The sequence below is a fragment of the Oncorhynchus keta genome, chromosome 4, assembly GCF_023373465.1.
Source record: "Oncorhynchus keta strain PuntledgeMale-10-30-2019 chromosome 4, Oket_V2, whole genome shotgun sequence".
NCBI classification, from domain to species: Eukaryota; Metazoa; Chordata; class Actinopteri; order Salmoniformes; family Salmonidae; genus Oncorhynchus; species Oncorhynchus keta.
Genome location: NC_068424.1, coordinates 2,323,377 through 2,346,976, shown reverse-complemented (window position 1 = coordinate 2,346,976; position 23,600 = coordinate 2,323,377). Strand labels below are relative to the sequence as shown.

The 23,600-nt window shown below is 41.4% G+C and overlaps 1 protein-coding gene across 2 annotated transcripts in view; it reads right to left on the bottom strand.

Moving 5' to 3' along the window:
- The window catches only part of LOC118381823 (procollagen-lysine,2-oxoglutarate 5-dioxygenase 2-like), a 160,216-nt gene that overhangs the window by 38,473 nt on the left and 98,143 nt on the right, over window positions 1-23,600 (bottom strand). The window contains exons 11-14 of one of the 2 annotated variants that reach the window (XM_052498648.1): window positions 21,912-22,016; window positions 9,729-9,854; window positions 6,664-6,805; window positions 3,548-3,610 (exon numbers count right to left, since the gene is read on the bottom strand). In XM_052498648.1, the coding sequence (XP_052354608.1) occupies window positions 3,548-3,610; window positions 6,664-6,805; window positions 9,729-9,854; window positions 21,912-22,016 (436 nt within the window). The remainder of the gene's footprint in view (window positions 1-3,547; window positions 3,611-6,663; window positions 6,806-9,728; window positions 9,855-21,911; window positions 22,017-23,600) is intronic. The other variant, XM_052498651.1, reaches the window with a different exon arrangement.

The following is a 23,600-nucleotide window of genomic DNA, read 5'->3' as shown; positions in this document are numbered from 1 at the left end:
ACCTACATTGTAAACCTACATTGTAAACCTACATTGTAAACCTACATTGTACACCTATATTGTAAACCTACGGTGTAAACCTACGTTATAGGTAAACCTACATTGTAAACCTACATGGTAAACCTACATGGTAAACCTACATTGTAAACCTACATTGTAAACCTACATTGTAAACCTACATTGTAAACCTGCATTGCAAACCTACATTGTAAATCTACATTGTAAACCTACGTTGTAAACCTACATTGTAAACCTACATTGTAAACCTACATTGTAAACCTACATTGTAAACCTACATTGTAAACCTACATTGTAAACCTACATTGTAAACCTACGTTATAGGTCAACTTACATTGTAAACATACATTGTAAACCTACACTGTAAACCTACATGGTAAACCTACGTTGTACACCTACATTGTAAACCTACATTGTAAACCTACATTGTAAACCTAGGTTATAGGTAAACTTACATTGTAAACCTACATTGTAAACCTACACTGTAAACCTACATAGTAAACCTACACTGTAAACCTAGATGGTAAACCTACATTGTAAACCTACATTATAGGCAAACCTACGTTGTAAACCTACATTGTAAACCTACATTGTTAAACCTACATTGTGAACCGACATGGTAAACCTACATGGCAAACCTACATGGTAAACCTATGTTGTAAACCTACATTGTAAACCTACATTGTAAACCTACATTATAGGCAAACCTACATTATAGGCAAACCTACATGGTAAACCTACGTTGTAAACCTACGTTGTAAACCTACGTTGTAAACCTACATGGTAAACCTACGTTGTAAACCTACATTGCAAACCTACATTGCAAACCTACATTGCAAACCTACATTGTAAACCTACATTGCAAACCTACATTGCAAACCTACATTGCAAACCTACATTGTAAACCTACATTGTACACCTACATTGTAAACCTACATTGTAAACCTACGTTGTAAACCTACATTGTAAACCTACGTTATAGGTAAACCTACATTGTAAACCTACATTGTACACCTATATTGTAAACCTACGTTATAGGTAAACCTACATTGTAAACCTACGTTGTAAACCTACATTGTACACCTATATTGTAAACCTATATTGTAAACCTACATTGCAAACCTACATTGCAAACCTACATTGTACACCTACATTGTACACCTACATTGTAAACCTACATTGTAAACCTACATTGTAAACCTACGTTGTAAACCTACGTTGTAAACCGACATTGCAAACCTACATTGCAAACCTACATTGCAAACCTACATTGCAAACCTACATTGCAAACCTATATTGTAAACATACTTTGTAAACATACTTTGTAAACCTACATTGTAAACCTACGTTATAGGTAAACCTACATTGTAAACCTACATTGTAAACCTACATTGTAAACCTACATTGTAAACCTACATTGTAAACCTCGGTTATAGGTAAACCTACGTTGTAAACCTACGTTATAGGTAAACCTACGTTGTAAGCCTACGTTATAGGTAAACCTACGTTATAGGTAAACCTACGTTATAGGTAAACCTACATTGTACACCTACATTGTAAACCTACATTGTAAACCTACATTGTAAACCTACATTGTAAACCTCGGTTATAGGTAAACCTACGTTGTAAACCTACGTTATAGGTAAACCTACATTGTAAACCTACATTGTAAACCTACATTGTAAACCTACATTGTAAACCTCGGTTATAGGTAAACCTACGTTGTAAACCTACGTTATAGGTAAACCTACGTTGTAAGCCTACGTTATAGGTAAACCTACGTTATAGGTAAACCTACGTTATAGGTAAACCTACATTGTACACCTACATTGTAAACCTACATTGTACACCTACATTGTAAACCTACATTGTAAACCTACATTGTAAACCTACGTTGTAAACCTACGTTGTAAACCTACATGGTAAACCTACATGGTAAACCTACTTTGTAAACCTACATTGTAAACCTACTGTCACGTTCTGACCTTTATTTTCTGTGTTTTGTGTTTAGTTAGTATGGTCAGGGCGTGAGTTGGGTGGGCAGTCTATGTTTGTTTGTCTAGGTTTTGGGAATTTCTATGTTTCGGCCTAGTATGGTTCTCAATCAGAGGCAGGTGTCATTAGTTGTCTCTGATTGAGAATCATACTTAGGTGGCCTGGGTTTCACTGTGTGTTTGTGGGTGATTGTTTCCTGTCTCTGTGTATGCACCAGATAGGACTGTAATTTGAGTTTTCACGTTTTCTTGTTTTGTTAGTTTGTTCATGTGTACCTTAAAGCATTAAAGAAGTACCATGGAAAATTACCACGCCGCGTATTGGTCCTCTGATCCGTTTCGCCTCTCCTCTTCGGAAGAAGAGGAGGAAACTCATTACACCTACATTGTAAACTTACGTTGTAAACCTACGTTATAGGTAAACCTACATTGTAAACCTGCATTGTAAACCTACATTGTACACCTACATTGTACACCTCCGTTGTACACCTACGTTATAGGTAAACCTACGTTATAGGTAAACCTACATTGTAAACCTACATTGTACACCTACATTGTACACTTACATTGTACACCTACATTGTACACCTACATTGTACACCTACGTTGTGAACCTACGTTATAGGTAAACCTACATTGTAAACCTACGTTGTACACCCACGTTGTACACCTACATTGTACACCTACATTGTACACCTACATTGTACACCTACATTGTAAACCTACATGGTAAACCTACATGGTAAACCTACATTGTACACATACATTGTAAACCTACATTGTAAACCTACATTGTACACCTACATGGTAAACCTACATTGTAAACCTACGTTGTGAACCTACGTTGTAAACCTACGTTGTAAACCTACATTGTAAACCTACGTTGTAAACCTACATTGTACACCTAAATTGTAAACCTACATGGTAAACCTACATTGTAAACCTACGTTATATGTAAACCTACATTGCAAACCTACATTGTAAACCTACGTTGTAAACCTACGTTATATGTAAACCTACATTGTAAACCTACATTGTAAACCTACGTTGTAAACCTACGTTGTAAACCTACGTTGTAAACCTACATTGTAAACCTACATTATATGTAAACCTACATTGTAAACCTACGTTGTAAACCTACGTTGTAAACCTACATTGTAAACCTACATTATATGTAAACCTACATTGTAAACCTACGTTGTAAACCTACATTGTACACCTACATTGTACACCTACATTGTACACCTACATTGTACACCTACATTGTACACCTACATGGTAAACCTACATTGTAAACCTACATTGTAAACCTACATTGTAAACCTACATTGTAAACCTACATTGTAAACCTACATTGTAAACCTACATTGTAAACCTACATTGTAAACCTACATTGTAAACCTACGTTATAGGTAAACCTACATTGTAAACCTACATTGTAAACCTACATTGTAAACCTACATTGTAAACCTACGTTGTAAACCCATTGGAAGTTGATATTGACACCAAATAGAATAATGAAAACAGGTAAAAACCTTTGGAACTCTGAGCATATGGAATGTTTCCGGGTTGGGGGAGTCTTTCTCTCTGTGATTGGTCTAAAACGAAGGAAAACCACCATGTAAATGTTGTAACATTACGTTTTGTCAGAGAGAGAGCTTGATAGATAGGTAGGTAAGACGTAACATACAGGAGGAGGAGGCATGGGAAGGAGATGAGCCTGCTGCATTGCACGAGGAAGACCAAGATTCCATCTGAAGCTGATGTTTTGGTAGTTTTTATCTTAGTAAGTGGTGCATGCTGGGACAGAGTGAAGTGATGTAGCAGAGCTCCATGGTAGTAGGTGTTAGCATGGGGTGACACGTGACGGGAGGCCATAACGTTCAGCTGGACAGACAGACTAGTTCAAAGTCTACAAGGACAAGGGAAGTAAAAAAACACAAAGTTTGGAAATCAGCCAGACATTCCCATTGTTTGGACATGGTCACATGACACAGACGAGCAGAAGAGGAGGAAGAGGAGGAGGAGGAGGAAAGGAGGTGCAAAATGATGGGACCAGTGGAGCGGAGAGCCCTGCACGCACCAAAGATGCTGGAGATCATGCCTTAAGGACATACAAACACATGGAGACTGACTGGGTACAGGATACCGCAGCAGATGGTTACCTAACATAAACTAACGTAACCTAACATTACATCATCTAATATAACATAAACTAACGTAACCTAACATTACATCATCTAATATAACATAAACTAACATGACCTAACATTACATCACCTAATATAACATAAACTAACGTAACCTAACATTACATCACCTAATATAACATAAACTAACATGACCTAACATTACATCATCTAATATAACATAAACTAACATGACCTAACATTACATCACCTAATATAACTTAAACTAACATGACCTAACATAAACTAATATAAACTAACATAACCTAACATAATATTAACTAACATAACCTAACATAATATTAACTAACATAACCTAACATAATATTAACTAACATAACCTAACATAACATTAACTAACATAACCTAACATAATATTAACTAACATAACCTAACATAATATTAACTAACATAACCTAACATAATATTAACTAACATAACCTAACATAATATTAACTAACATAACCTAACATTATCATCACCTAACATAATATTAACTAACATAACCTAACATAATATTAACTAACATAACCTAACATAATATTAACTAACATAACCTAACATAATATTAACTAACATAACCTAACATAATATGAACTAACATAACCTAATATAAACTAACATAACCTAACATAATATTAACTAACATAACCTAACATAATATTAACTAACATAACCTAACATAATATGAACTAACATAACCTAATATAAACTAACATAACCTAACATAATATTAACTAACATAACCTAACATAATATTAACTAACATAACCTAACATAATATGAACTAACATAACCTAACATAATATGAACTAACATAACCTAACATTATCATCACCTAACATAAATGAACATAACCTAAGAAAAACGATCAATAACTAACATAGCATAACATAACTTAAACACAACCTAGAATAAAATAACATAACCTAACACAACATAACCTAACACAACATAACCTAACACAACATAACCTAACACAACATAACCTAACCTGAACTAAAATAAACTAATATAAACATGAACTAACATAACCTAACAAAAGTATCATTAACTAATATAACGTAACCTAAAATATACAGGACATCTGGTTGGTATATTCAATCTCTCCCGATCCCAGTTTGCTGTCCCCACTTGCTTCAAGATGTCCACCATTGTTCCTGTACCCAAGAAGGCAAAGGTAACTGAGCTAAATGACAATAACGCCCTGTAGCACTCACTTCTGTCATCATTACATTTTTACATTTACATTTAAGTCATTTAGCAGACGCTCTTATCCAGAGCGACTTACAAATTGGTGCATTCACCTTATGACATCCAGTGGTACAGTCACTTTACAATAGTGCATCTAAATCTTAAAAGGGGGGGGGGGGTGAGAAGGATTACTTATCCTATCCTAGGTATTCCTTAAAGAGGTGGGGTTTCAGGTGTCTCTCATTAAGTGCTTTGAGAGGCTAGTTAAGAATCAAATCACCTCCACCTTACCTGATACACCATAGACCCACTGCAATTTGCATACCGCCCCAATAGGTCCACAGACGATGTATTTGCCATCACTCTGCACACTGCCCTATCCCATCTGGACAATAATAATAATAATAATAATAATATATGCCATTTAGCAGACGCTTTTATCCAAAGCAACTTACAGTCATGTGTGCATACATTCTACGTATGGGTGGTCCCGGGAATCGAACCCACTACCCTGGCGTTACAAGCGCCATGCTCTACCAACTGTGCTACAGAAGGACCATGAGGAATAGCGGAATAGCTATGTAAGAATGCTGTCCAATGACTATAGCTCAGCCTTCAACACCATAGTACCAGTATCAAGCTAACCAATAAGCTCAGGGCCCTGGGTCTGAACTCCACCCTATGCACCTGGGTCCTGGACCTCCTGACGGGCCTCCCCCGAGTGGCGAAGGTAGGAAACAACACCTCCACTTTGCTGATCCTCAACACAGGGGCCCCACAAGGGTGCGTGCTCAGCCCCCTCCTGTACTCCCTGTTCATCTATGACTCCAACTCAATCATCAAGTTTGCAGTCGACACATCAGTAGTAGGCCTGATTACCAACAATGACGAGACAGCATACAGGGAGGAGGTGAGGAACCTGTGAGAGGGGTGCCTGTAAAACATCCTCTCTCTCAATGCCAACAAAATGAAGGAGCTCATCGTGGACTTCAGGAAACAGCAGAGGGAGCACGCCCCCTCTCCACATGGACAGAACCGCAGTGGAGAAGCTGGAAAGTTAAGTTCCTCTGTGTACATATCACTGACAATCAGAATTGGTCCACCCAGACAGCGTGGGGAAGAAGGCGCAACCTCAGGAGGCTGAAGACAATCGTATAATAACCAGATGCCCTGTATAATAAACCAGAAGTCCTGTACACTCTCATATTCTAAACAGAGTATTATTGTCAATTCAGGAGCTGCTAACTAGATCATCTGAGTGGTTTTACCAGCTCTCTAGCGTGTCTGCACAGAGCCATGTCGGGATCCAGTTTCTCCAAAACAAAATGGTTCCTCTCCTTCAACTGGTTTCTCAGGACCTCTCCCTTTATCAAGTAGATATGAGCCATGTAGGGAATGTTCCATACGCCCCTGAGAAAAGAGCGAGAGAGACAGAGACCATTTGCATATTGTTACAACATTGCCAATAATATAATATAACATTTGAAATGTCTATATTATTTTACAACTATTGTGAGTGTTATGTTCATTTTTTATTGTTTATTTCTCTTTTGTTTCTTGTCTATTTCACTTGCTTTGGCAATGTAAACATCTGTTTCCCATGCCAATAAAGCCCCTTGAATTGAATTTGAATTGAGAGAGAGGAGAGAGAGATATGGATTGAGAAATATATAGAGAGACCAGAGAGAAAGAGAGAGAAGAGATAGAGAGAAAGATACACAGAGAGAGAGAGGGTTTAGTTTTAGTACTGACAATAAGTCATATTAATCAGCTGCAATACATATTTTTCATTATATTCAACATGTCATGATCTGGAACATGATCACTCTCCTGGTTAGGAAGTGATCACTCTCCTGGTTTAGGAAGACAGAGGTGTGGTTTAGGAAGACAGAGGTGTGGTTTAGGAAGACAGAGGTGTGGTTTAGGAAGACAGAGGTGTGGTTTAGGAAGACAGAAGTCTGGTTTAGGAAAAGACAGAAGTCTGGTTTAGGAAAAGACAGAAGTCTGGTTTAGGAAAAGACAGAAGTCTGGTTTAGGAAAAGACAGAAGTCTGGTTTAGGAAAAGACAGAAGTCTGGTTTAGGAAAAGACAGAAGTCTGGTTTAGGAAAAGACAGAAGTCTGGTTTAGGAAGACAGAAGTCTGGTTTAGAGAGGTCTCTCCTAAAACAGATCCTTTACGGTTTATTTTACACACAACCATTCACTCACATAACCCATAAACCCTGGCCCTGACAACCAGGTATACTACCTAGTAAACTAACTAGTAACCCATAAGCCCTGGCCCTGACAGCCTGGTAAACTAACTAGTAACCCATAAACCCTGGCCCTGACAACCTGGTAAACTAACTAGTAAACTTAATAGCAACCCATAAACTCTGGCCATGACAACCTAGTACACTAACTAGTAACCCATATATCCTGGCCCTGACAACCTAGTAAACTAACTAGTAACCTAACTTGTAACCCATAAACCCAGGCTATGACAAATTGTAAACTAACTAGTAACCCATAAACCCAGGCTATGACAACCAAGTAAACTAACTAGTAACCCATAAACCCAGGCTATGACAACCTAGTAAACTAACTAGTAACCCATAAACCCAGGCTATGACAACCTAGTAAACTAACTAGTAACCTATAAACCCAGGCCCTGACAACATAGTAAACTAACTAGTAACCTTTAAAGCCAGGCCCTGACAACATAGTAAACTAACTAGTAACCTATAAACCCAGGCCCTGACAACATAGTAAACTAACTAGTAACCCATATACCTTGGCCCTGACAACATAGTAAACTAACTAGTAACCTATAAACCCAGGCCCTGACAACATAGTAAACTAACTAGTAACCCATATACCTTGGCCCTGACAACATAGTAAACTAACTAGTAACCTATAAACCCAGGCCCTGACAACATAGTAAACTAACTAGTAACCCATATACCTTGGCCCTGACAACATAGTAAACTAACTAGTAACCTATAAACCCAGGCCCTGACAACATAGTAAACTAACTAGTAACCTTTAAACCCAGGCCCTGACAACATAGTAAACTAACTAGTAACCTATAAACCCAGGCCCTGACAACATAGTAAACTAACTAGTAACCTATAAACCCAGGCCCTGACAACATAGTAAACTAACTAGTAACCTATAAACCCAGGCTATGACAACCTAGTAAACTAACTAGTAACCTATAAACCCAGGCCCTGACAACATAGTAAACTAACTAGTAACCTATAAACCCAGGCCCTGACAACATAGTAAACTAACTAGTAACCTATAAACCCAGGCCCTGACAACATAGTAAACTAACTAGTAACCTATAAACCCAGGCCCTGACAACATAGTAAACTAACTAGTAACCTATAAACCCAGGCCCTGACAACATAGTAAACTAACTAGTAACCTATAAACCCAGGCCCTGACAACATAGTAAACTAACTAGTAACCTATAAACCCAGGCTATGACAACCTAGTAAACTAACTAGTAACCTATAAACCCAGGCTATGACAACATAGTAAACTAACTAGTAACCTTTAAACCCAGGCCCTGACAACATAGTAAACTAACTAGTAACCTATAAACCCAGGCTATGACAACATAGTAAACTAACTAGTAACCTATAAACCCAGGCTATGACAACATAGTAAACTAACTAGTAACCTATAAACCCAGGCTATGACAACATAGTAAACTAACTAGTAACCTATAAACCCAGGCTATGACAACATAGTAAACTAACTAGTAACCCATAAACCCAGGCCCTGACAACATAGTAAACTAACTAGTAACCTATAAACCCAGGCCCTGACAACATAGTAAACTAACTAGTAACCTTTAAACCCAGGCCCTGACAACATAGTAAACTAACTAGTAACCTATAAACCCAGGCCCTGACAACATAGTAAACTAACTAGTAACCCATATACCTTGGCCCTGACAACATAGTAAACTAACTAGTAACCTATAAACCCAGGCTATGACAACATAGTAAACTAACTAGTAACCCATATACCTTGGCCCTGACAACATAGTAAACTAACTAGTAACCTATAAACCCAGGCTATGACAACCTAGTAAACTATCTTGGAGCTTTCACAGTTTAAAGGTATAATTTTGTGGCACTGTGGCTTCCATGAAACAGATCAGTGTGTGAGAAATACTCCTAAATTTACAAGTCACCCAGAATGTTGATATACAGGAGTGATGGTTTATAGGAAGACCCGACCTCATTGGTTGAGGACAGGACACTCACACACGCCAACCCCATTGGTTGAGGACAGGACACTCACACAGGCCAACCCCAATGGTTGAGGACAGGAGACTTACACACGCTTGCTCTGCACGATGTCGATGTAGTCTTCAGAACGGGCATAGTAACCATCCAGACTCAACGCACCCCAGAAGTTGGACCACAGCTTGCCGTGACGAGTGACAAGGGGAGCAATTATTTTCCTGCAGAAAAGAGAAGAAGAAGACGAAGAAGAAGAAGAAGAGGAAAAGACTCAGGAGGCTAATTTGATATAGAGGAGACATAACCCACTCTATTAAATTATTCAAAAAACAGGAACATTTTACATTTGGCTAGAAAAGGAAATTATGTCAGCAGAGAAAAATGGCCTCATATGCGTTACCTACAGTATATCCCACCAATAGAATTCCCATACTTTAACGATGACAGCTTCTCCATCCTAGAGAGGAAGATCAATCCTTTCCAGCCTCAGGAACATGTACTAGTCTGTGGCGACCTAAATGCCAGAACCGGACAAGAACCTGACACCCTCAGCACACAGGGGGACAAACACCTACCTGGAGGTTACAGTATTCACTCCAAAATATGACCCCCTAGAAACAACTATGACAAACCTACCAACAGAAATGAGTCACAACTTCTGCAGTTATGTCGGCACTGTACATAGTCAATGGTAGGCTTCGAGAGGGACTCATTTGGTAGGTACACTTAAAGCTCATCCCTTGCCAGTTATAAATTAGATTATTTTATCACTGACCTCCACCCAGAGCCTTTCAGAGCGTTCACAGTCAGCCCACTGACACCCCTATCAGGTGACAGCAAAATCCCAGTCTCTCTGAACAGAGCTATAACTCAATCATGAGGCATCAAAGCTAAAGGATCTGAATAATATTAAGAAACGCTATAGATGGAAGGAAAGTAGTGTGGAAACCTACAAAAAAACAACTAGGCAACAACAAATTCAATCCCTTTTAGACAACTTCCTGGAGAAAACATTTCACTGTAATTATTTTAATTTAACTAGATCAGTTCAGAACAAATTCTTATTTTCAATGACAGTTTAGGAACAGTGGATTAACTGCCTTGTTCAGATCAACAGATTGTTACCTTGTCAGATTGCGGATTTGATCTTGCATCCTTTCAGTCACAAAGACCCCAGCCTCCTAGCCATAGACTGTTCTCTCTACTACCACATGGCAAGAGGTACCGGAGTGCCAAGTCTAGGACAAAAAGGCTTCTCAACAGTTTTTATCCCCAAGCCATAAGACTCCTGAACAGGTAACTAAATGGTTACCTGGACTATCTGCATTGTGTCCCTCCACCCGCCAACCCCTCTTTTTACGCTGCTGCTTCTCTCTGTTTATCTTATGCATAGTCACTTTAACTATACATTCATGTACATACAACCTCAATTGGCCCAGTGCTCCCGCACATTGGCTAACCGGGCTATCTGCATCGCCAACCCCTCTTATCACTCACACACACACACACACACACACACACACACACACACACACACACACACACACACACACACACACACACACACACACACACACACACACACACACACACACACACACTTTTTTCCACACCATTGTTTAGAGCCTGTAAGTAAGCATTTCACTGTAAGGTTTACACCTGTTGTATTCGGCGCGCGTGACAAATAAACTTTGATTTGAAGTCAAACACTCTAACCACTAGGTTACCTGCCGCCTTCACCTTCACTTCACCTTCACCTTCCCCCCACCTTCACCTACACTTTCATTTGATTTCCCCCACCTTCACCACACTTCACCTGCCCCCACCTTCACCCCACCTTCACCTTCCCCCACCTTCACCTACACTTCACCTTCCCCCCACCTTCACCTTCACTTCACCTTCCCCCCACTTCACCTTCCCCCCACCTTCACCTACACTTCACCTTCCCCCCACCTTCACCTACACTTCACCTTCACTGTAATAGTGTAGTGTAAACTTTGCATTATAAAGCCTAAGACTATATTTGACTTTTCAGCTTCCCTATCAAATCTAAAAATTGCAAATCAGACAACCTAAGAAAATCAACAACAATAACAAATGATTTGAAGAAGAAATGCAAAAACCTAAAAATTAAATTGCAAAACCTATCCAACCAAAAACATAGAGACCCAGAAAACCTGAGTCTACGCATTCACTATGGTGAATCACTAAAACAACACAGAAATACACTACGGAAAAAGAAGGAACAGCACGTCAGAAATCAGCTCAATGCAATTGAATAATCCATAGACTCTAACCACTTGGAAAACACTAAACAAACAACAACACAAATAGTTATCTATCCAAAACGGAGATGTGTGGATAAACCACTTCTCCAATCGTTTTTGTCTCTTTAACAAAGAACAAACAGCAAAAACATCTACATGATCAAATACAAATCTTTGAATCAACTATTAAAGATTACCAGAACCCACTGGATTCTCCAATTACATTGAATGACAAAATAAAAACCCTCCAACCCCAAAGACCTGTGGTGTTGATGGTATCCTACATGAAATAACAAAAATATACAGACCACAAATTCCAAATGGCTATACTAAAACTCTTTAACATCATCCTGAGCTCTGGCATCTTCCCCAATATTTGGAACCAAGGACTGACAACCCCAATCCACAAAAGTGGAGACAAATTTGACCCCAATATCTACCATGGGATATGAGTCAACAGCAACCTTGGAAAAATACTCTGCATTATAATTAACAGCAGACTTCTACATTTCCTCAGTGCAAACAATGTACTGAGCAAATGTCAAATAGTTTTTTTTTAAAACAAATTACCGTACGATAGACCACGTATGCACACCCTAATAGACAAATAAAAAGAAAACACCTCAAAACTCCTCACATTGGATAAATAGTTATTCTTCAATGAGTCGGACATGACTAAGACTACTACTGTGTTTCTACAGAATGACACCCAGCCAGGACTACTGTGTTTCTACAGAATGACACCCAGCCAGGACTACTGTGTTTCTACAGAATGACACCCAGCCAGGACTGCTGTGTTTCTACAGAATGACACCCAGCCAGGACTACTGTGTTTCTACAGAATGACACCCAGCCAGGACTACTGTGTTTCTACAGAATGACACCCAGCCAGGACTACTGTGTTTCTACAGAATGACACCCAGCCAGGACTACTGTGTTTCTACAGAATGACACCCAGCCAGGACTGCTGTGTCTCTACAGAATGACACCCAGCCAGGACTGCTGTGTCTCTACAGAATGACACCCAGCCAGGACTGCTGTGTTTCTACAGAATGACACCCAGCCAGGACTGCTGTGTTTCTACAGAATGACACCCAGCCAGGACTGCTGTGTTTCTACAGAATGACACCCAGCCAGGACTGCTGTGTTTCTACAGAATGACACCCAGCCAGGACTGCTGTGTTTCTACAGAATGACACCCAGCCAGGACTGCTGTGTTTCTACAGAATGACACCCAGCCAGGACTGCTGTGTTTCTACAGAATGACACCCAGCCAGGACTGCTGTGTTTCTACAGAATGACACCCAGCCAGGACTGCTGTGTTTCTACAGAATGACACCCAGCCAGGACTGCTGTGTTTCTACAGAATGACACCCAGCCAGGACTGCTGTGTTTCTACAGAATGACACCCAGCCAGGACTGCTGTGTTTCTACAGAATGACACCCAGCCAGGACTGCTGTGTTTCTACAGAATGACACCCAGCCAGGACTGCTGTGTTTCTACAGAATGACACCCAGCCAGGACTGCTGTGACTGCTGTGTTTTCTACAGAATGACACCCAGCCAGGACTGCTGTGTTTCTACAGAATGACACCCAGCCAGGACTGCTGTGTTTCTACAGAATGACACCCAGCCAGGACTGCTGTGTTTCTACAGAATGACACCCAGCCAGGACTGCTGTGTTTCTACAGAATGACACCCAGCCAGGACTGCTGTGTTTCTACAGAATGACACCCAGCCAGGACTGCTGTGTTTCTACAGAATGACACCCAGCCAGGACTGCTGTGTTTCTACAGAATGACACCCAGCCAGGACTGCTGTGTTTCTACAGAATGACACCCAGCCAGGACTGACACCCAGCCAGGCTGTGTTTCTACAGAATGACACCCAGCCAGGACTGCTGTGTTTCTACAGAATGACACCCAGCCAGGACTGCTGTGTTTCTACAGAATGACACCCAGCCAGGACTGCTGTGTTTCTACAGAATGACACCCAGCCAGGACTGCTGTGTTTCTACAGAATGACACCCAGCCAGGACTGCTGTGTTTCTACAGAATGACACCCAGCCAGGACTGCTGTGTTTCTACAGAATGACACCCAGCCAGGACTGCTGTGTTTCTACAGAATGACACCCAGCCAGGACTGCTGTGTTTCTACAGAATGACACCCAGCCAGGACTGCTGTGTTTCTACAGAATGACACCCAGCCAGGACTGCTGTGTTTCTACAGAATGACACCCAGCCAGGACTGCTGTGTTTCTACAGAATGACACCCAGCCAGGACTACTGTGTTTCTACAGAATGACACCCAGCCAGGACTGCTGTGTTTCTACAGAATGACACCCAGCCAGGACTGCTGTGTTTCTACAGAATGACACCCAGCCAGGACTACTGTGTCTCTACAGAATGACACCCAGCCAGGACTGCTGTGTTTCTACAGAATGACACCCAGCCAGGACTGCTGTGTTTCTACAGAATGACACCCAGCCAGGACCCAATGCCCGTGATTTACTGGAGAAGGAAACTGAGATTTCGAGGCAAAAGATCTGGGTGCCTTGCGAGGATCAGGCAACGAGTGGCTAATCTGCCCCCTGTTCTGCTAGCTAACGTTCAATCGCTGTAAAATAAATGGGACGAACTGAAAGCAGGTATATCCTACCAACGGAATATTAAAAACTGTTTGTCAGTCAAACTGAATTGAAGCACAGCCAAGAGCTGCCCAGTGACACGAGCCTACCAGACGAGATAAATAACTTCTACGCTTGCTTCGAGTCAAGTAACACTGAAACATGCATCAGAGCACCAGCTGTTTCGGATGACTGTGTGATCACGTTCTCCGCAGCCGATGTGAGTAAGAACTTTAAACAGGTCAAAAGGCCGCTCGGCCATATGGATTACCAGGACGTGTGCTCCAAGCATGCGCTGAACCAACTGGCAAGTGTTGTCACTGACATTTTCAACCTCTCCCTGTCTGAGTCTGTAATACCAACATGTTTCAAGCAGACCACCATAGTGCTTGTGCCCAAGAACACTAAGGTAACCTGCCTAAATAACTACAGACCCGTAGCACTCACTTCTGTAGCCATGAAATGCTTTGAAAAACTGGCCATGGCTCAAATAAACACGATTATCCCAGAAACCCTAGACCCACTCCAATTTCCATACCACACTAAGAGATCCACAGATGATGCAATCTCTATTGCGCTCCACACTGCCCTTTCCCACCTGGACAAAATGAACACCTTTGTGAGAATGCTATTCATTGACTATCGTGCCCTCAAATCTCATCACTCAGCTAAGGACCCTGGGACTAAACACCTCCCTCTGCAACTGGATGCTAGACTTCATGATGGGCATCCCCCAGGTGGTAAGGGTAGGTAACAACACATCAACACAGGGGCATGTGCTCAGTCCTCTCCTGTCCTCTCGTGTACTCCCTGTTCCCTCATGACTGCATGGCCAGGCACAACTCCAACAACACCTGTTGTATTTGGCGCATGTGACAAAAATGATTTGATATGTTAAACTTCAAAAAAGCTTGGCAAAAATCACACAATTTTCTTTCCACTGGGCCATGGGGTGAGACAGGGATACAGCTTAAGCCCCACCCTCTTCTTTTTTTCCTTTTTTTTGTTGCTGAATTTTACCCTGTTTTCTCCCCAATTTCATGGTATCCAATTGTTTTAGTAGCTACTAACTTGTCTCATCGCTAGAACTCCCGTCCTCTGATACACAACCCATCCAAGCCACACCAATGTGTCAGAGTGTGCACCTGGCAACCTTTGTTAGTGCGCACTGTGCCCAGCTCGCCACAGGAGTTGCGTGTGTGCTATGAGACAAGGATATCCCTACCGGCCAACCCCTCCCTAACCCGGGCGACGCTAGGCCAATTGTGCGTCGCCCCCACGGACCTCCTGGTCAAGGCCGGTTACGACAGAGCCTGGGCGCGAACCCAGAGTCTCTGGGTGCACAGCTGGCGCTGCAGTACAGCGCTCTTAACCACTGCGCCACCCAGGAGACCCAAGTCACACCCTCTTCAACCTAAATTGTACTTGAGTACAATATTTACTGTTCACTGTTTATTTATTTCAATTTTGTTTATCCATTTCACTTGATTTGGCAATCAAATCAAATGTTATTTGTCATATACACATGGTTAGCAGATGTTAATGCGAGTGTAGCGAAATGCTTGTGCTTCTCGTTCCGACAATGCAGTAATAACCAACAAGTAATCTAACTAACAATTCCAAAACTACTGTCTTATACACAGTGTAAGGGGATAAAGAATATCTACATAAGGATATATGAATGAGTGATGGTACAGAGCAGCATAGGCAAGATACAGCAGATGGTATTGAGTACAGTATATACATATGAGATGAGTATGTAAACTAAGTGGCATAGTTAAAGTGGCTCGTGATACATGTATTACATAAGGATGCAGTAGATGATATAGAGTACAGTATATACGTATACATATGAGATGAATAATGTAGGGTATGTAAACATGTTTCCCATGCCAATAAAGCTCTTTACTTGAACTGAGAGAGAGATAGAGACAAGGGGAGAGACAGACAGAGAGAGAGAGAGAGTGAGAGAGAGACAGAGAGGAGACAGAGAGAGAGAGAGCGAGAAAGACAGAGAGAGACAGAGAGAGAGACAGAGAGAGAGAGAAAGACAGAGAGAGACAGAGAGAGACAGAGAGAGACAGAGAGAGAGAGAGAGAGAGAGAGAGGGAGAGCGAGAAAGACAGAGAGAGACAGAGAGAGACAGAAAGAGAGAGAGAGAGCAAGAAAGACAGAGAGAGACAGAGAGGAGACAGAGAGAGAGACAGAGATAGAGAGACAGAGAGGAGACAGAGAGAGAGACAGAGAGAGAGAGAGAGCGAGAAAGACAGAGAGAGAGACAGAGAGAGAGACAGAGAGAGAAGAGAGAGAGAGAGAGACAGAGAGAGAGAGAGAGAGAGAGAGAGAGAGAGAGAGAGAGAGAGAGAGAGAGAGAGAGAGAGAGAGAGAGAGAGAGAGAGACAGAGAGAGAGAGAGAGAGAGAGAGAGAGAGAGAGAGAGAGACAGAGAGACAGAGACAGAGAGACAGAGACAGAGAGACAGAGAGAGACAGACAGAGAGAGAGAGACAGAGACAGAGAGAGAGACAGAGAGAGAGAGACAGAGAGACAGAGACAGAGAGGAGACAGAGAGAGAGACAGAGAGAGAGAGACAGAGGAGACAGAGAGACAGAGAGGAGACAGAGAGACAGAGAGAGAGAGACAGAGAGGAGACAGAGAGAGAGACAGAGAGGAGACAGAGAGACAGAGAGGAGACAGAGAGAGACAGAGACAGAGAGGAGACAGAGAGAGACAGAGACAGAGAGGAGACAGAGAGAGACAGAGACAGAGAGGAGACAGAGAGAGACAGAGACAGAGAGGAGACAGAGAGAGACAGAGAGAGAGAGACAGAGAGGAGACAAAGAGGAGACAGAGAGAGACAGAGAGAGAGAGACAGAGAGGAGACAGAGAGGAGACAGAGAGGAGACAGAGAGAGTGTAATTCTGCTAAACAGGATATAACTAGTTGTCATTTCCCAGTCGGCCATCAGATATACTGGGTGTCTTAGTGGTGTAACAGACATCCTGCAGCTCAGAACTCAACCCAAAGTGGCCCGGGAGGACTGCTACCAAGTGGGTAAAGCTAGAGCAGAACCTCACTGGGTCATATTACAGTAAACCAGACATATGCTGAATTCACACAGGCATTCTGCTGGCCAGTTCCTAAATGGTGGTGGGAAGACACAAGGCCGCTCGGTGTGAGTTTGCATTTAAATGTGCGTGAGACATAGACACACATCCTCGCTGTTGGAGCTCAAACACTATATTTTTAAAGCCACGAACATCGCGAAGAACGGAGCGTGATTCCCGAGGGAAAACAACTTATATAGGATGCATTACCATAAATTACAGCGTTCATCTACAATACGGATACAATGCAGGAAATGGGATGGAAGACAAGGACGTACTGAATGTCCAGGATTGTAGACAGATTGGAGAGTTCCCATGGCCTCTTTAAATAACCCAGAGGGCTTTCTCTTCGGGCCTCCAGGGTCTGAAATAGCACCCTGTTCCCTATGTCGTGCCCTACATTTTGACCAGGACCTAGAGAGATATAGGGATTAGAGTGCCATTTGGGACTCAAACCAGGGCTTCTGTCTCAGGTCTGCCCCCACCACAAAGACATCTGGTTTAAAGAGACAACACTTGAAAAATCAAGAGGAGGGAAAAGAGAGAAAAGACAGACACAGACTGTATATAACAGACAGACTGTATATAACAGACATAGACTGTATATAACAGACATAGACTCTATATAACAGAGACTGTATAAAACAGGCACAGGCTGTATAAAACAGGCCCAGACTGTATAAAACAGGCCCAGACTGTATTAAACAGGCCCAGACTGTATTAAACAGGCCCAGACTGTATAAAACAGGCCCAGACTGTATAAAACAGGCCCAGACTGTATAAAACAGGCCCAGACTGTATAAAACAGGCCCAGACTGTATAAAACAGGCCCAGACTGTATAAAACAGGCCCAGACTGTATAAAACAGGCCCAGACTGTATAAAACAGGCCCAGACTGTATAAAACAGGCCCAGACTGTATAAAACAGGCCCAGACTGTATAAAACAGGCCCAGACTGTATAAAACAGGCCCAGACTGTATAAAACAGGCCCAGACTGTATTAAACAGGCCCAGACTGTATTAAACAGGCCCAGACTGTATTAAACAGGCCCAGACTGTATAAAACAGGCCCAGACTGTATAAAACAGGCCCAGACTGTATAAAACAGGCCCAGACTGTATAAAACAGGCCCAGACTGTATTAAACAGGCCCAGACTGTATTAAACAGGCCCAGACTGTATAAAACAGGCCCAGACTGTATAAAACAGGCCCAGACTGTATAAAACAGGCCCAGACTGTATTAAACAGGCCCAGACTACTATTAAAAATAAGACTTTAAAAACAAAGGCCCAGACTGTTTCAACTAAATACTTATGAAGTAGCTGGTATACAGGCCCAGACTGTTATAGTACAGGCCCAGACTGTTTAAACAGGCCCAGACTGTATTAAACAGGCCCAGACTGTGGCAAACATTACTGTATAAAAAGGCCCAGACTGTTTAAACAGGCCCAGACTGTATTAACAGGGCATCTTATTAACAAATGCTGTACAGGCCCAGACTGTATTATAAACACACTGCTTACAAAATACAATGTTAAACAGGCCCAGACATATAAAACAGGCCCAGATATCCATGTATTAAACAGGCAGACTGTATAAAACAGGCCCAGACTGTATTACTCAACATGTCCTTCCTTACCTTTGACTGTATTAAACAGGCCCAGACTGTATTAAACAGGCCCAGACTGTTTCCAGCTAAAACAGGCCCAGACTGTATTAAACAGGCCCAGTTAACTGTGATTCTCCTTAAACAGGCCCAGACTGTAATAAACAGGCTTCAGACTGTAATATAACCTTCATCTGTATAAAACAGGCAGATACTATGGAAAAAATAATAATTTAAAAACAAAAATCTAGTTGTTTCAACTAAATATTATGAAGTAGCTGGTGGTCCCAGAGCCTGTTATAGTTTACTCAACTTTTCAGTTGAGTACTATTAAAACATAACTTGGCAAACATTATTTCAATTTAAAATGTCATGTTCACACAACTAGATATAATTATTTGGGCATCTTAGCTAAAGAAATGCTGTGCACCTGGTTAGAAACACACTGCTTACAAAATACAATGTTTCCAACTCACATATTTGACACGGGCTGATAATATAATCTTGCATGTTAATATAACCTTCATCAGTAATATAACCTTCATGTCCTTAATATAACCTTGAGCAGTAATATAACACTGGGTTCACGTAATATAATTTTCAGCTAAAACACCATGCCTGTGTCAATTACCAGTTAATCTGATGATTCTCCTTCAACAGTCTGCAGCAGTCATTTAACCTTCAGCAGTAATATAGTCTTCAGCAGTAATATAACCTTCAGCAGTAATATAACCTTCAGCAGTAATATAACCTTCAGCAGTAATACAACCTTCAACAGTCTGCAACAGTAATATAACCTTCAGCAGTAATATAACCTTCAGCAGTAATATAACCTTCAGCAGTAATATAACCTTCAGCAGTAATATAACCTTCAGCAGTAATATAACCTTCAGCAGTAATATAACCTTCAGCAGTAATATAACCTTCAGCAGTAATATAACCTTCAGCAGTAATATAACCTTCAGCAGTAATATAACCTGCAGCAGTAATATAACCTTCAGCAGTAATATAACCTTCAGCAGTCTGCAGCAGTAATATAACCTTCAGCAGTAATATAACCTTCAGCAGTCTGCAGCAGTAATATAACCTTCAGCAGTAATATAACCTTCAGCAGTAATATAACCTGCAGCAGTAATATAACCTGCAGCAGTAATATAACCTTCAGCAGTAATATAACCTTCAGCAGTCTTCAGCAGTAATATAACCTTCAGCAGTAATATAACCTTCAGCAGTAATATAACCTTCAGCAGTCTTCAGCAGTAATATAACCTGCAGCAGTAATATAACCTTCATCAGTAATATAACCTTCAGCAGTAATATAACCTTCAGAGTTCCTTATGGCCAGCAGCATTAACACAATACGAGTCCCTGTTCCTTATGGCCAGCAGCATTAACACAATACGAGTCCCTGTTCCTTATGGCCCCCATTAACACAATAAGCAGTCCCTGTGCATGCACGTTAGATCATTGGGCTTCTGCATTAAGACAATTCCCTGTTCCTTATGGCCAGAGGCATTACACACAATAAGACAGTACCTGTTCTGTTTTGGCCTGCATCCAACCCCTAACCCTTAATAAGAGTCCCTGTTCTGTTATGACCATCAGCATTAACTAACAATACCAGTCCCTGTTCTGTTCAAACCCCTATCAAGTACCCAAACACTGTGCATAACAACACCATACCTGTTCTGTTCAAATGGCCTGATCAAACCCAAACCCTTAACCCTAACAACATCATACCTGTTCTGTTCAAATGGCCTGATCAAACCCAAACCCTTAACCCTAACAATACCATACCTGTTCTGTTCAAATGGCCTGATCAAACCCAAACCCTTAACCCTAACAATACCATACCTGTTCTGTTCAAATGGCCTGATCAAACCCAAACCCTTAACCCTAACAACACCATACCTGTTCTGTTCAAATGGCCTGATCAAACCCAAACCCTTAACCCTAACAATACCATACCTGTTCTGTTCAAATGGCCTGATCAAACCCAAACCCTTAACCCTAACAATACCATACCTGTTCTGTTCAAATGGCCTGATCAAACCCTTAACCCTAACAACACCATACCTGTTCTGTTCAAATGGCCTGATCAAACCCAAACCCTTAACCCTAACAATACCATACCTGTTCTGTTCAAATGGCCTGATCGAACCCTAACCCTTAACCCTAACAATACCATACCTGTTCTGTTCAAATGGCCTGATCAAACCCTTAACCCTAACAACACCATACCTGTTCTGTTCAAATGGCCTGATCAAACCCTTAACCCTTAACAACACCATACCTGTTCTGTTCAAATGGCCTGATCCAACCCTAACCCTTAACCCTTAACAACACCATACCTGTTCTGTTCAAATGGCCTGATCAAACCCTAACCCTAATAATACCATACCTGTTCTGTTCAAATGGCCTGATCAAACCCTTAACCCTAATAATACCATACCTGTTCTGTTCAAATGGCCTGATCAAACCCTAACCCTTAACCCTAACAACACCATACCTGTTCTGTTCAAATGGCCTGATCAAACCCTAACCCTTAACCCTAACAATACCATACCTGTTCTGTTCAAATGGCCTGATCAAACCCTTAACCCTAATAATACCATACCTGTTCTGTTCAAATGGCCTGATCAAACCCTAACCCTTAACCCTAACAACACCATACCTGTTCTGCTCGATGAGGATCTTCAGGGTCTGTCTGTTGGTGAGCATCACGTCAGTGTCCATACTGAGGTAGAAGTCACAGCCTGGGTCCTTACGACACAGCCCCCTGGTTTAAAGAGGAAACAAAACCTCTAATCAATCATTATTGATCAATTCAACTGACAACATGATGGTAGCCTGATGCGCTACCAAGCACATGCTTTGACATAAATCGTAATTTGCAAGATAGCGATTATGAGATCCTAAGTAAAACACTACTCTCTGCTAATTCTATGCTACAGAGAGATAGTTCTCAATGAGTCTGTTAGTTAGTGGTGTGTTCACTGGGTTTAGTTCTGAATGACGTGGTGTGTTCAGTGGGTTTCCTGTCTAAAACCTTTTTTTTAGCCAAGACAAACTGTAGATCTGTTTCAGGCTAAACATTTGACAGATACAGTGCCTTGCGAAAGTATTCGGCCCCCTTGAACTTTTGCCACATTTCAGAACAGTATCTCGGACCTGCCTGGTGTGTTCCTTGTTCTTCATGATGCTCTCTGCGCTTTTAACGGACCTCTGAGACTATCACAGTGCAGGTGCATTTATACGGAGACTTGATTACACACAGGTGGATTGTATTTATCATCATTAGTCATTTGGGTCAACATTGGATCATTCAGAGATCCTCACTGAACTTCTGGAGAGAGTTTGCTGCACTGAAAGTAAAGGGGCTGAATAATTTTGCACGCCCAATTTTTCAGTTTTTGATTTGTTAAAAAAGTTTGAAATATCCAATAAATGTCGTTCCAATTCATGATTGTGTCCCACTTGTTGTTGATTCTTCACAAAAAAATACAGTTTTATATCTTTGTGTTTGAAGCCTGAAATGTGGCAAAAGGTCGCAAAATTCAAGGGGGCCGAATACTTTCGCAAGGCACTGTATATAATTTTTTTCTACCTGAATATATTTGAAATCTTTTGACACCAATACAAAACCCTTATATATAGGTGCTCCTATTTGGACACCGTTTCACACTCAACATCAGAGTGACTGAGCTTCCGTTTTCCAACTCAACATCAGAGTGACTGAGCTTCCGTTTTCCAACTCAACATCAGAGTGACTGAGCTTCCGTTTTCCAACTCAACATCAGAGTGACTGAGCTTCCGTTTTCCAACTCAACATCAGAGTGACTGAGCTTCCGTTTTCCAACTCAACATCAGAGTGACTGAGCTTCCGTTTTCCAACTCAACATCAGAGTGACTGATCTTCCGTTTTCCAACTCAACATCAGAGTGACTGAGCTTCCGTTTTCACACTCAACATCAGAGTGACTGAGCTTCCGTTTCCAACTCAACATCAGAGTGACTGAGCTTCCGTTTTCCAACTCAACATCAGAGTGACTGAGCTTCCGTTTTCCAACTCAACATCAGAGTGACTGAGCTTCCGTTTCACACTCAACATCAGAGTGACTGATCTTCCGTTTTCCAACTCAACATCAGAGTGACTGAGCTTCCGTTTTCCAACTCAACATCAGAGTGACTGAGCTTCCGTTTTCCAACTCAACATCAGAGTGACTGAGCTTCCGTTTTCCAACTCAACATCAGAGTGACTGAGCTTCCGTTTTCCAACTCAACATCAGAGTGACTGAGCTTCCGTTTTCCAACTCAACATCAGAGTGACTGAGCTTCCGTTTTCCAACTCAACATCAGAGTGA